At 35.9% G+C, this 12,224-nt stretch overlaps 1 protein-coding gene across 1 annotated transcript; it reads left to right on the plus strand.

Annotated features, from left to right (window-relative positions):
• The first annotated feature begins 1,084 nt into the window (after window positions 1-1,084).
• On the plus strand, window positions 1,085-10,916 carry LOC134851800 (uncharacterized). Its single transcript, XM_063868040.1, has 3 exons — window positions 1,085-1,457; window positions 7,052-7,972; window positions 9,698-10,916. Exons 2-3 carry the CDS (start codon window positions 7,551-7,553, stop codon window positions 10,695-10,697), a joined length of 1,422 nt encoding a protein of 473 aa, XP_063724110.1. The 5' UTR covers window positions 1,085-1,457; window positions 7,052-7,550; the 3' UTR covers window positions 10,698-10,916.
• Window positions 10,917-12,224: the final 1,308 nt, after the last annotated feature.

Below are 12,224 nucleotides of genomic sequence, written 5' to 3' on the forward strand. Positions count from 1 at the left end.
AGATCCATTTATGTATCCTTTACACTTTGCACTTTAACTCCCAGTTCATTGACTGTTACGTAGTCTCATTTTATATAGATATATAGACATTTATTTTAAAAATGCGCAACAGCTTTCGACCGTCCAATTTTAATTTCAGTCGCACAAATTGTGCCTTATTTGTCCAAAGGAGATGACGTGAAATTCCATCTTCTCTTTTTCTCAAATTAAATAGTGCCAATAGATAAAGCCTATGATTAAACGCTGTTCTTAAATTTTTATTTCAGAGACTGTCAAATTGTCAATCAAGATACATGTAAATGAAAATTCCTTTCAACACATGCATGAAAATTACAATCCATAGCCAGTCATCGTCCTTTTTCTTTTTAGAGAAAGAGAGGAAGCCAAATAAATACTTGAATTCAAAGAAAAGGCATGCTTAAAATAATTGCATTTTTGACCAAAATTTTTCAAATTACCCAAAAACAGCTGGTGAATTTTTGCGAGCTAATGGCCAAGTGTTATTGATGCGTTGATTATTCAATGACACTTGGCCAGTAGTTGTTCAATTACACTTGGACTAAGTTGAAGACTTGATCTTCGGAAATAGCGAAGGCAAAACTACAAGAGTGATGTTTTATGATTGTTGATCACTAGAGGTAGATTTAAGGGGGCTCCATTTGCGCAGACAGTTTAGTTGAAGTTGTCTCGTTTTCAGACCAATGACCTAAAAACGTAGACACCTATTACAACTTAAAAGGACGTTCTATTGCATCATCTTGTCTAGACTGGCGGAAGCGCGAATGCGTGAAAACAATGAAAAGTTACTTAAAAGGAAGCTTTCAACCGATTATACATGAAAAACATTTTTCACAGAATACATTTATGGTGTCGGCAAATAGGACGAAAGCTGTTAAGACGACAAAATTTCTTTCCGTACTAGGTAAATGAGACGACTGGTCACTAAGATGAAAAGACAACGTTTTCTTTTCGACTTCTCGCTGTTAATTTTTTTGGGACACCCTTAGCTGTCATTCTTGTTACTGCATGTTTGACGAAAGATAACTGAATTAGCTATGATAGTTATTTATCAATGATAACGATAACGATATAATTTGCCCTTTTCAGATAATATATAGCTCAGTAAGTGACTTCTGATCTATCTAATTGAAGAAGAAGCTGATATTCTATATTTAGTGGGATTATCCGATGCACCGCACCCGCGTCAATCTCAAACATCGTTACTTACTCGCTTCTTATTCTTCACCTTCACTTTTGACTTCACTTTTCAGTTCTCATGATTTTAGCAGAGGTCACGAATGAGCAGTTCGCGCAGATACAATAAAGAAGAAAATTTACAGACTGAGTTACTGATTTGCTGTGCGGTGAAGTAACTTAATTTAATAACAGCAAGTGCCGCACGAAGCAGTGTGTTTTGTTTAGTGGTCCTCCAACACATCAATTTCAATAACAAACAGGTAAGGTTTATACTTTTTATGGTGGCAGGTCAATTAGACAACAGGGCATGGAACTACTATGTCCTGTCGTCTAGGTACAAGTGTGACAGGGGTCCCGAGACTGGGTACCTAATGTAAATACAGTGCCTCAAAGATGTTCAATTTAGTGATTTGATGATGTCAATTAAAAATCGAATAAGTTTGCACGAATCAGACAGTTAATTACGTTCGAGAAAAAATTTGAAACGACCGACCGGTGCATATAGGTTTAGTTAATTGATATATTTGCTTTAAATTTGTGTGATTTTGGCACTCTGTATATTAACCGGGGGGCCCTCCATCACACTTGCAACCTATGATATATCTAATTTCTCTGTCTGACTTTTTCGAAGTTTTTTCAGCCTCAGTTTTTTCAAAAAGCAATTAATTTGTCGAGGAAATAATTTTTTGTTATTAGTTCTGTCTCGAAAAAGAATTCGTTTCTATTTTTTTATAGCTCACGTTTTAAAAATGAAATTGATAGATTTCTGTTTAAAATAACTTGACACAGTGAAGACCAGGGATGCGTAAAAATATATTGCGGTCACAATATATTGCAATATAATGTATTACAATAATTGATTGTCAGCTTTCACACAATACAATAATTGATTGTCCTGTCGACAATATAGTGTAACAATATGATCAAAGCGTGCAAACACCGCAACTGCCAGTGATTGGCCGGAAGTGTTGCTGACGCAAATTGGACTCATTTCAGCCATCACTTGGTTTCAGAGCACAGCCATGCCTAAAGCCTTTGACTGCACTTCTCATACGAGCAAACAAGTTCGCTTGTCTCCTGGGAGCCTCGAAGAAAATCTTTTTCTCTATGTTAACAAGCGTTTTTGGGACATTTCTGTTGTGGATAAAATAATTACGCGTGGATGATTGTTTTAATTCACAGTGTTACCCAAAAAAAATTTCTCAAAGCATCCGGCAATTAATTGCAATTATTGCAATAATTGATTGGCAAGGGTAGAACCAATACAATATATTGGGTAACGGGTACACAATAGTATTGCAATATATTATTACGCATCCCTGGTGAAGACTCTGGGGGTTAGGAAATAAGACGATAAGCAAATTAGACGGGACCAACAAAAACGAATTTAGACGCGTAATTGTTTTTGCAAAGCTAGCATTTAAGACGGAAAGCAAAGGGCTAACAAAACTTATTGCTTAAAACAAGTTTTCATAATTACAAAAATAGTATATGATCCCATTGCATATCAAAATATTTATCTCAATTGATTTATAAAATGTTAATTTCAAGATTATAAAACATTTTTGAAATGCATAAATTATACAATTGCGGCATGTGAAAAATGCGGAATGTGAAAATTGCGGCATGTGAAAAGTTGATTTGCATTTAAGAAAGCTGAACGAAAGTTAAATGTAGTCGGTAAACAAATTTCAGACACGAACAATACAATTACGTCTAATTTCCCATATTAGTAATTTTGCATCGACGTCTAAATTTGTTTTTGTTGGTCACGTCTAATTTGCTTTTCGTCTAATTTCCTAGGCCCCGAAGACTCTTATATACTGCAAAAAAAACGCAAAATTAAAAACAAAAATTAAAAGAAAAGCCTCAGTGAACAAGCAGTTAGTGGGTGAGTATTGTTTGTTTTGCGCGCAGATTGCTACGTGCTATTTTTTTTTCAAAAAAGTAGCTTGAAAACAAAAAAGAAGCTCATTTTTGTAACTTCATTGGAAATTTTGTTGCAATTTTTTGCAAAATTTTTTTGAACAGCTTAAAGTGGTTTTAAGGTGATACCTCTCGCAAATAGAAGAAAAAAATTAAGTAATAACTGGTACGTTTCACATCAAACATAAAAAAATTGGTTCCTGCAATGTAAAGGTCTCTATAGTGGCTAGGTCTTTTATCAGAGCGACCTTTTACCAGACCACAATGCAATAATTCAATTAAGATAAATTTAAATTAATGAACGATTCAAAAATGAAGCGGTTACAACAAACAAAACTTCGTTCAGAAACCGTGAAATCATACGGTGTCATTACATCTGTCAATCAAATTTGTTTATCGAGTCTGGTAAAAGGTCCGTTATAAATTTTCTGGTAAAAGGTCGGTCTGATAAAAGGTCGGTCCCCGTCTCTATAATAGTTTCAAATTTTTTGCTGTATTAATTGAGTCAGTAAAAAAATGCTCAAAACGTGTTGTTTTTACACGAAAAATTATGATCAAGGTCTTGTAGAGTTTTTGAAAATAATTTGGTTGCAGTACTTTTTCTCTAGTAAATATGTCGTGATGATTTTTCTGTTTTCTTAATAAAAAAGTCTTAAAGTCTGTACACAATCAAATTTGATTTTTCTCGGTTTGCATTTAGATTTATTTTTCATCAAACAGAAAAATTGTAACGATCACAAAAAACACGAGTGGCTTCTTTTTCGGAAGTGTTTTTCATTTTCAGATTTCCCAGTGGAACCAAAAGTTTGCTTCAGTTTTCTCAAATTGGGGTAAATTTATCAAAAAAAGTGTCACTCATTAAATCTTCTGGAAACTGTAAAAGCGCTAAGGCCATGTAAGTTATTTTAGAAATTCGAAAGTTTGTTTTTTTTTTCAAAAAAAACAAGTCAGTATTTTTTTGTTTCCCTGCGGTGCTAGGGATTTTAGCAGACCAATCTTTTAGCAGATTGGCGATTAGCTACCGCTTGCTCCGCTGCGCTTTAATTCAACACGAGTGTTATTGTGCGAGCAAATCTTTGTTTGGCCGCTAATTTAGACTGCGGTGTTTTCAAAGGAGTGCGGTCTGTATTTAGACAACCGCGTATTCATAATCGTCACTAAGCAGACAAATACCATATTAACCAATCAGATTTGAGATGAGAAAGCAAATTTTCGAAATAAATAATTATTAATCATTTATTTCTTCCTTGTCTCGATTCTGATTGGTTAATACAATTAGTTTTCAAAAATTGCAAGTTCGGCTCTGCGAAACATTCGAATGCAAGTAGACCCTGCCTATTGAATATTCATTTAACCGTTGGTTTCAGAAACCTATTTGCGTATTATGAAACAGAATTCGTTTCCGTTAAATGAAGTTCATGTTTGAAAAATTTAAGTGGATCCTTCTATTCATGAATTTTTCCTGAATTGCTATTCTGCCTTATTAAAACAAGCGATCAGCCTAGCTTAATGGAACAATTTTAAACTAAAGCTGGCTCTCACGTTTTTATCTCAAAGTGAAGATTTTCCGCAAATAACAAAATAGGCTGCAATAGTTGTTTAAGTGGCAATGAACGTAGTGGAGACTTATTTAGTCGTATTGATTTTCTGTCTTTTTTTCAGGAAAAATTTTTTAGTAACTATTTAAGCGCATTCATACATTTTAATGCACTTAAGAAATTGTTTATCTATACCAGTATACCCCTTTTTTAAGTTCATTCAAATTCATTTAGTTGAAAGAAGAAGGCAAATAGGAAACTACTTAAGTCTCCTTGAGTTCTTTTCTTTGCCACCTTCTCCACGGTCTGTTGCCTATGCTCTAAACGTGCTTAAATGAAACAATTAAAATGAACAGTAAAATATGCCTTAAGACTAGTGTAAGCTTCAGGTGTAGCAAACAGCTAACTAGTAGTCCAGTCCATTTTAGTTGTCACTGGAATCAACTATCCAGAAAAAAAATCTTAAAAAAGATTTCAGAGAAAAGTTAGTGCAGAAGGATGAAAAAATGCCCAACCTTTTGAAATGTTTTTTTTCTTCAAAAATGGTCTTTAACTTTGATCAGTCTCAAGTTTAAATTTAATCAAATCAACTTGTAGTTACCACTAGAGCTCAGATTGCGATCTATGACAAAACAAGTAGGACAAAAAATTAATCGGTAAATTGCTCAAAATGATTCAAGAACTGAATAGCGAGAGGTGAACTTAAATTTAGGCTCGGTTAAGTAATCTTGCCTCAAATTATGACCCTTCAAAAATATGTCTGTCGTTGGCCTTGTTTTTAATTATGTCTATTTTGGTAATGTAATGGGTGCCGAATTTTAAGCCAACGGGTGTTCAGGCCGAAAAGAAAAAAGATACTCAAAACTTGCCGAACAAGTGCAGAAGAGCGAAGTGATTTTCACGTATGTACACGGTTAACGCTGTGTTTAAACGCTGTATACTTTAGTGTTTAAATTAACTTTTCCTGTTCGGGTGATTTTCTTGTGTGCTTTGACTAACTGAGCAAGTCCTCCATTGGTTTCGTGAACGAGGTATCGAGCGACGCGAATGGCTCGAACGTGTCGAGAAGCAGTAAAATTCTTCTATTTCGGATTTTTGGTTTGCTGCGTTTTTTGTGTCCGGCTTTTTCGAAGTTGGCCTTAATAAAAATAAATGAAAAGAGCACTCAACAGGTAAATGTACTGCACACAGACTGCATATAATTTCGTCGTTTTTCTTGTAAAGCTACATTGCATCGAGAATACGAGTGATCATTTTGAGACACGGCGTGTAGAGATGTGAACAAAATTCGAGATCCAATATAGGCTGTTGCTTATCTGGTATGAAACATGCGAATAGTTAGTTTGAACAAAATACCCACATTTGAGAAAAGTTTCACGCTCACGTTATTTCTACCTTCAAATTTGTTTTAGTTAATTGTTCTACGGAAAACATAGCACTAATGTTTTACTTTCATATTTGAAAACTAGTGCTTTATTTGAAATACTAGTGCAATATTTCAATATTGCACAAGTATTTCAAAACTTGCAATAATTTTTCAGATATTGCACTAGTGGTTTAAATGTTGCACTAGTTCAAGTACGGCACGGACACATGCTGAACACGTGCGTGTTTTTTTTTTAAAAAAAAAAACATGTATTAAACGTTAAAATGTGCTTTTTTTAAACTCGAAACTTTTTTTTGCAACAATCATATTTTTTTTGAAATTCAAAAATTATAAAGGCATTTTTGAAATTCGAAAGTTAGAGTTTTTCAAAAAAACTAGTAGTTTTTTTTCAGTTTTTTTCCTTGTTTCCTTACATTCATTAGTTCTTCTTGGCAATGTTTTTTTAACATTTTTACAACCTTCTGTTTGTTTTTGAAACGTTTTTTTGGAATTGTCCTTACTCTGAAAATCTATCTTTATACACTTGTTTATATTTATCTAAGCCTAAGGTCAGTGCAAGATGGCGTGATTGTGATTGCCATGTGTTTCTTGATACTGTGCTGTACTGTATTTAAGATAAAACTTAGTGACGTGTAGATAAGTGTTGGTGGTTTTTTCCTGTGTCGTTCAACTTCAATGGCGGGTGCATTGATCTATCGGTTCCTTCTAATAATAAGTTGATTTTGTTAGTCAAAGTGTCACGTGATATGATAGCAGATTAATGTTTGTTCAAACCATTTGACCATTTTGCAAATAGCAGCATAATAATGATTTGATCTCAGACATGTGACTTGAAAAGTTTCATTATTTTGATAGTGAATTTAGAACGCTCGAAAATTGAATAATGCCATTTTATGTCAGACCATATATTTGATTTTGTATAGTAAAATTGTTAGTAGAAAGAGGCGAAGTTGTAATTGAGCTATTTAGTCAGTATTTTATTCAACTGAATTATTTTATTCAGAATCAAGAACCTGTGACTGATTATGTCTTTGTCGTACCACCTGAAGAAAGAGCGTATCTGAAGGGGATTGGTTAAAACAAGCAACTGATCGGGACTATCTCTGACGGTAGTCTTGTCTTGAGCTCGTGACGAGATACCAGCAGATTGATAATACGACCACTTTTATCGGAGTACTTTATATCTGATTCTGCTGAAAACCAACGCACACACACACGCGTGTGCTCAGTCAACATAAGCTCGAGTGTTCTATAGGTCACTACAAATTCTACCAACTGTACGATACTGAGAGTCTATTCAAAATACCATTTGAATCCCAGCAAATAGAATCTAGAAGCGCACAAGTGTTCTGACTTGTCTGTTCGCGGAAATCCAACTGTGAAAGTGTCGTGTTCTCGTCTGCGTGCACGCCTTGTGAAATTTTCTGTGCTGTTTTGTTATTCTTCTTTGAACAATTAACACTGTTATTTGTGGACCAGACTTATAGTGTGTTGTATTGAATATGAACGTATTCAAAGCTGTCCGCAAACGTCTCTCCCTTTCCATGTCAGGCGGCGCCGGTGCAACGTCTGGCAATGCCCAAGAGGCCCATTTGGTGTCTAAGTCAATGGAGGACTTGCGTCTGGCGCCATACGAGGAAAACGACGGTAACGACATGGTGTTCTACTGCAAACTCCTCGGATCCGAGTATGTCCAGGACAAAAACGGAAGTGAGTTGGCCCGGTTTGCAGAGCGTGTGATCCAGAGTTACACTGGCAAGGAGGGTGCGGGGTTGGGCACTGGGTCGGCGATAAATGACGAGTCTGGCGGAGCTGCGGCATCTGCGGCAAACTCGAAGAGGGTTCTTGGCAAGAACAAAACGATGATCAGAGTCAATTCAGATGGCCTGGAGTTGTCTACTGACGGATCAACAGAAAAGAATAGGCAAGTATTTTATTGTGATCGAATTGAAATTTGGAAATATTTAAATACCACGAGTATCCGATCGCTGTTCCAAGTAGACCATCTTTCGAGTTTTTTCGCTATTGGGAGATGATAGAAATGCAGATTTTAAACAGCTTCTAACTGTTGATTTAAGATGATGAATAGCTTTCGAAGCATTAAATTCAAATTCGTATGCTTAGGGTTTACACTATGTAACACTTCGCAGTTTAACGCAGCATTTTATATTCAATGTGCTGAGTTGAGTGAACTTTTTTTGCCAATCATTTCGACTTATTGATGATAGACAGTTCAACGCGCTTCAAAACAAACCGCTAAATCTTCAATACTTTTAAAGAGTAATGAACGTAGTGAGTACTCTTATATACGTCTTGCTGATTTTTTTGTGTTTTTTTCAGGCAAAAGTCAATAAATTTGTTCACGCTCGATTTTGATTTTTCGCGGTTTGAGTTGTGATTTCTTTTCAAGTTTGGTGCATTTCCATTATTAAAAGGAAGGCAAACTCCACTATCGAACAGCAGAAGTTAAAGGTCACGAAAAACGTGATCGACTTTGAAATTGGAAAATAATTATCAGATTTCCCAGCGAAATAACAATTTTGCCTCTTGATCCAGTTTACTCAAATTCAGTTAATTTTAACTAAAAAGTGTTCATCATAAATTATTCTACAAACTCAAAGAGCTTTGAGGCCATCTGTTTTTTTCTTCGAAATTCAAAAGTTGAAGGTTTTTGAAAAAATAAGTCGGAATTTTTTTCAGTTTTCTTGCATTCATTACTCTTTGCCAACTGTCAGTTGGCTATGTTTTATATTTCAATAAATCGGGAATATAAAAACCCTTGATAATCTGAAGCTCAAATATACGAAAGAGAAGTCATTAAAAACGGATAAAATTTTATGCAAAAATAATTCGCTGATCATTTGAGGTTTATTCATAAAAATCAGGAATCACTCGAACCAGCACGAGCTGTTCAGCTCTTCGCGGAGAATCGCTATTGTGCCCCTGCTTTAAAACTGCATGCATTCTGTTTGGTTATTTTTCTGGACTGGGTAATGTTGCCTCACCCTCAAGCAACGAGCTCGGATTATGGTGGGCCCCCACATTTTGGATTGAGAGGCGGAGACGTAACCAATTCACCACCGCTCACCGTTTTAGGAAAAATTTAAAGGTTGATTGGCAAAAAAAATGATAATTTAAAATAGCACTAATAAAATACGAGTAGCAACTGAAAGGTCTTCAATGCGATATCATATTCGATCCCATTGGCCCTTTCTTAGAATTGATTGAAATACTGTGATAAAATTCAAGCTTTGAACCGACTGATATTTAAAAATTGTTAAAGTTTTTTTTTCAAATGGCTTTCTGTTTTTTTTTTTCGAAATTTTTGGTGCGAAATTTTTCGGTACATTCTTGAACAATTTGCCTTCTCGTAGAATTATTTGGCAGAATTGGGTATTAGTTGTGTTTTATGATGGCTTGGAACATTACTTGCGTTGAGCTAAAAAAAAAGTAAAAATTTGGTTGTTTTTCATTGATTTTCCAGGTTATGAGCAAACATTAAAATTGTAATTAAACTGCCGGTTTTTTAAAGCTTGATATTGTTGTTGTGGCCTTGTCTTCAACATCAGAAAGCAGGTTTTTTTAAAAACTTGAACACTGCATTTATCGAGGCTTAATTTTTGTGTCTAAATAGCGGTAGTTTGTTCAGGTTTAAACTGTGCCACGTGAGTTTTGTGAGTGCAGCCTTCACCTACTCTCACTGTGCTGCCATCATCTGCCAAAGTGTCTCCTCCCCCACCAAGTGGAGAGCCTATCTGTTGCTCTTCTCCAAGCCCAAATACGCCAAACGATTCGCAGTCTTTATGGCCAGACAATTCGACGTCGGCTACGAGAAGTGGCAGAGCGAACAAGCAGTGGGAACCCTGGATTTGGCAGTGGAACAGGAAGCACTCAAGCTCAAATCACGTCTGAAGCAAGGGTTGACAAACAAGACGTTTGTTCTGGATGACGAGGACGATCTTGTCATTACGCCCAAGACCTCGACAACTACACCGGGTGTCCAACATGCAAAAACATCCTCGGATACAGGAAACGAGGCGGGAGACAAAACCGAACATTCATCGGAACACAACTGTCCCACGACGAACAACTCAGGTCAGATTTCGCACGTGACATCATCTTCATCCTCGGTCAACGAGGTTTTCGCTGAAGCTCATAATGAAGACCAAGCAATTGCAGATCAGCCTCGTGATCCTCGTGATCAGTCCCAAATGTCGCGGAGAATAGTAGGAACCCGTCCGCAATCTGTAACAACCCCGACTGGATTCCCATCTCAAAGCGTCCCTCAACATCTTCTAGATTCGCGAGAAGGTTACAATGAGTTTGCCAATGCCGAGCGAGAACTATGTTCCCTGATGAAGGGAAGTCACGTGCAGAAAGACCACTCCTCGTCTCCCATTTTGGACGACCCTTTTGCCTCGAGAACTGCAGCGTCATGGGCTCCTCATCAAGACCCGTTCATGTCCTTTTTCGAAATGCGTAATTCAAACATGGACCCATCCGATACCTCTTTCTCTTCGACTTCTTTGTTCTCAACTCAGATGTCAAATGGAGGCGTGTCAGGATTCACCCCTTTTGAAAACATTGAAGAACACAAAGTTGGCGAGCAAGAAGAAAATCAAAACCAAAACTTCTTACTCGAATTGTGATTTCAAGTCGAGTAATTCTTTTCGAATTGCAAACGAGCGAGTCGTAAAATGTCCTCGTCATCTAGTTGCTGACAAACCCGTCCACCTCTTATTTATTCCTCTGACTTAGGTGACATTATAACCAATTTGGCTTTCATTTTCCGTTTAATTTTCAAATGCCTATTTTTCTGATTCCTCATTGATGCAATTCTGAATAATTAATTCAAATTCGTTTTCGTACTTTCTCTTTGAACCTAAAGCTGAACTCGTCCTGTGTGGCTATAGTGTAGAATGCATCTTTTTGCATCTATATTAAAATCATTGTAGTTGTTTGCTCTGAAAATAGCACAAAAAGTTCCGACATCATTGATAAAAGCTATCTAAATAAAATTATTTTTCTCCAAATTTGCGTCGTTTTTTGGCGTAGTGTGACAAGACGAACGAAAAATTAGAAAAATATCAAATTTGGCATAATAGACCACAGTTGTTTTGAATAAATAAATGAATAACAAATCAATTAGCAGACTTTTATGATTTGTCAACCAAAAAAGCGCCCAAAATTGAAGCTTCAAAAACTAGCCTTTGCGGAAAAAAATTAAGTTTGGAGTAAAATGAGTAAAAATAAGATTAAAAGCAAATATTTCCAAATGGTTTTTGTCGACAATGAATTTTTGTCGTTCTAATTGCGACTGAAAGAGCTTTAATGTGATATACTACTCTACTTATTTTGATGATTGTTTTTGGTCCCTAATTTGAGTGAAAAAAACTTAAGAAAATTACAAAACACACCCCAAGACAAAACTCCTCACTTTCAGTAGTTGAAACAACAATACTGCTGGTATCACGGTCGCAAATTATTTGTAACGGCTTCTCTTCAATCTGTCTGAAAATTTTTTGTAGTATCAAATATCTCATTTTTTGAAAATGTGATCACGAGCAATGTCAAGTACGAAGTGACATAAATTGCGCCTTAATGATATACAATTGGGCAATAAATATCAGCGGAAAATAAGTGCTTATAAAGGTTTGCCATTTTTATGTGTTCGCCACTTGTATCACAGCGCTGCGGAAGTCAACAAAAACTAAACTAACTATGATTGTGTTCGATCAAACCCAAGAGTGTTCAGGTATGCCGTTGTTGGTTCATTCAAGATTTCAGAAAATCATTTTTTATCAAATTATTAAGAAAACAGATATAGCTGTTTGAGGTGCAAGTGGCTCAGAATTTTCAAATCACAATAGTTTAAAATGGTTGTCATCAAAATTGAGTACAGTTTCGTCAAAACGCAAAGAATGGAGCTGTAGCTGGAACAAAGCTGCAAAGAGAATTGTTGAGCCATGATTCTGTGTACACAAGCAAACGTGCTCAGATTTTAACAAATTTATCGGACTTTTTAGATCTTTGAAATCATTCCGACCTTCAAGTTTAAGCTCAAGTCAAATAGCTCTTTTAAGTTTTGCGTTTGCTTTTTTTTTCGGCGTGTTCTTTCTTCTCTGAAAAATTGCATGGCTTTTTTAAAAAGGTTTGCCATGAAATAAGGCAAAAAA

Source organism: Symsagittifera roscoffensis, chromosome 1 (assembly GCF_963678635.1).
Source record: "Symsagittifera roscoffensis chromosome 1, txSymRosc1.1, whole genome shotgun sequence".
Taxonomy (NCBI): Eukaryota; Metazoa; Xenacoelomorpha; order Acoela; family Convolutidae; genus Symsagittifera; species Symsagittifera roscoffensis.

Bases quoted from the DNA above. Each gene is read 5' to 3' on its own strand.
- LOC134851800 (XM_063868040.1), top strand. From the start codon at position 7,551: ATGAACGTATTCAAAGCTGTCCGCAAACGTCTCTCCCTTTCCATGTCA. The intron at 7,973-9,697 runs GCAAGTATTTTA...TAGTTTGTTCAG, and splicing joins GGATCAACAGAAAAGAATAG to GTTTAAACTGTGCCACGTGA.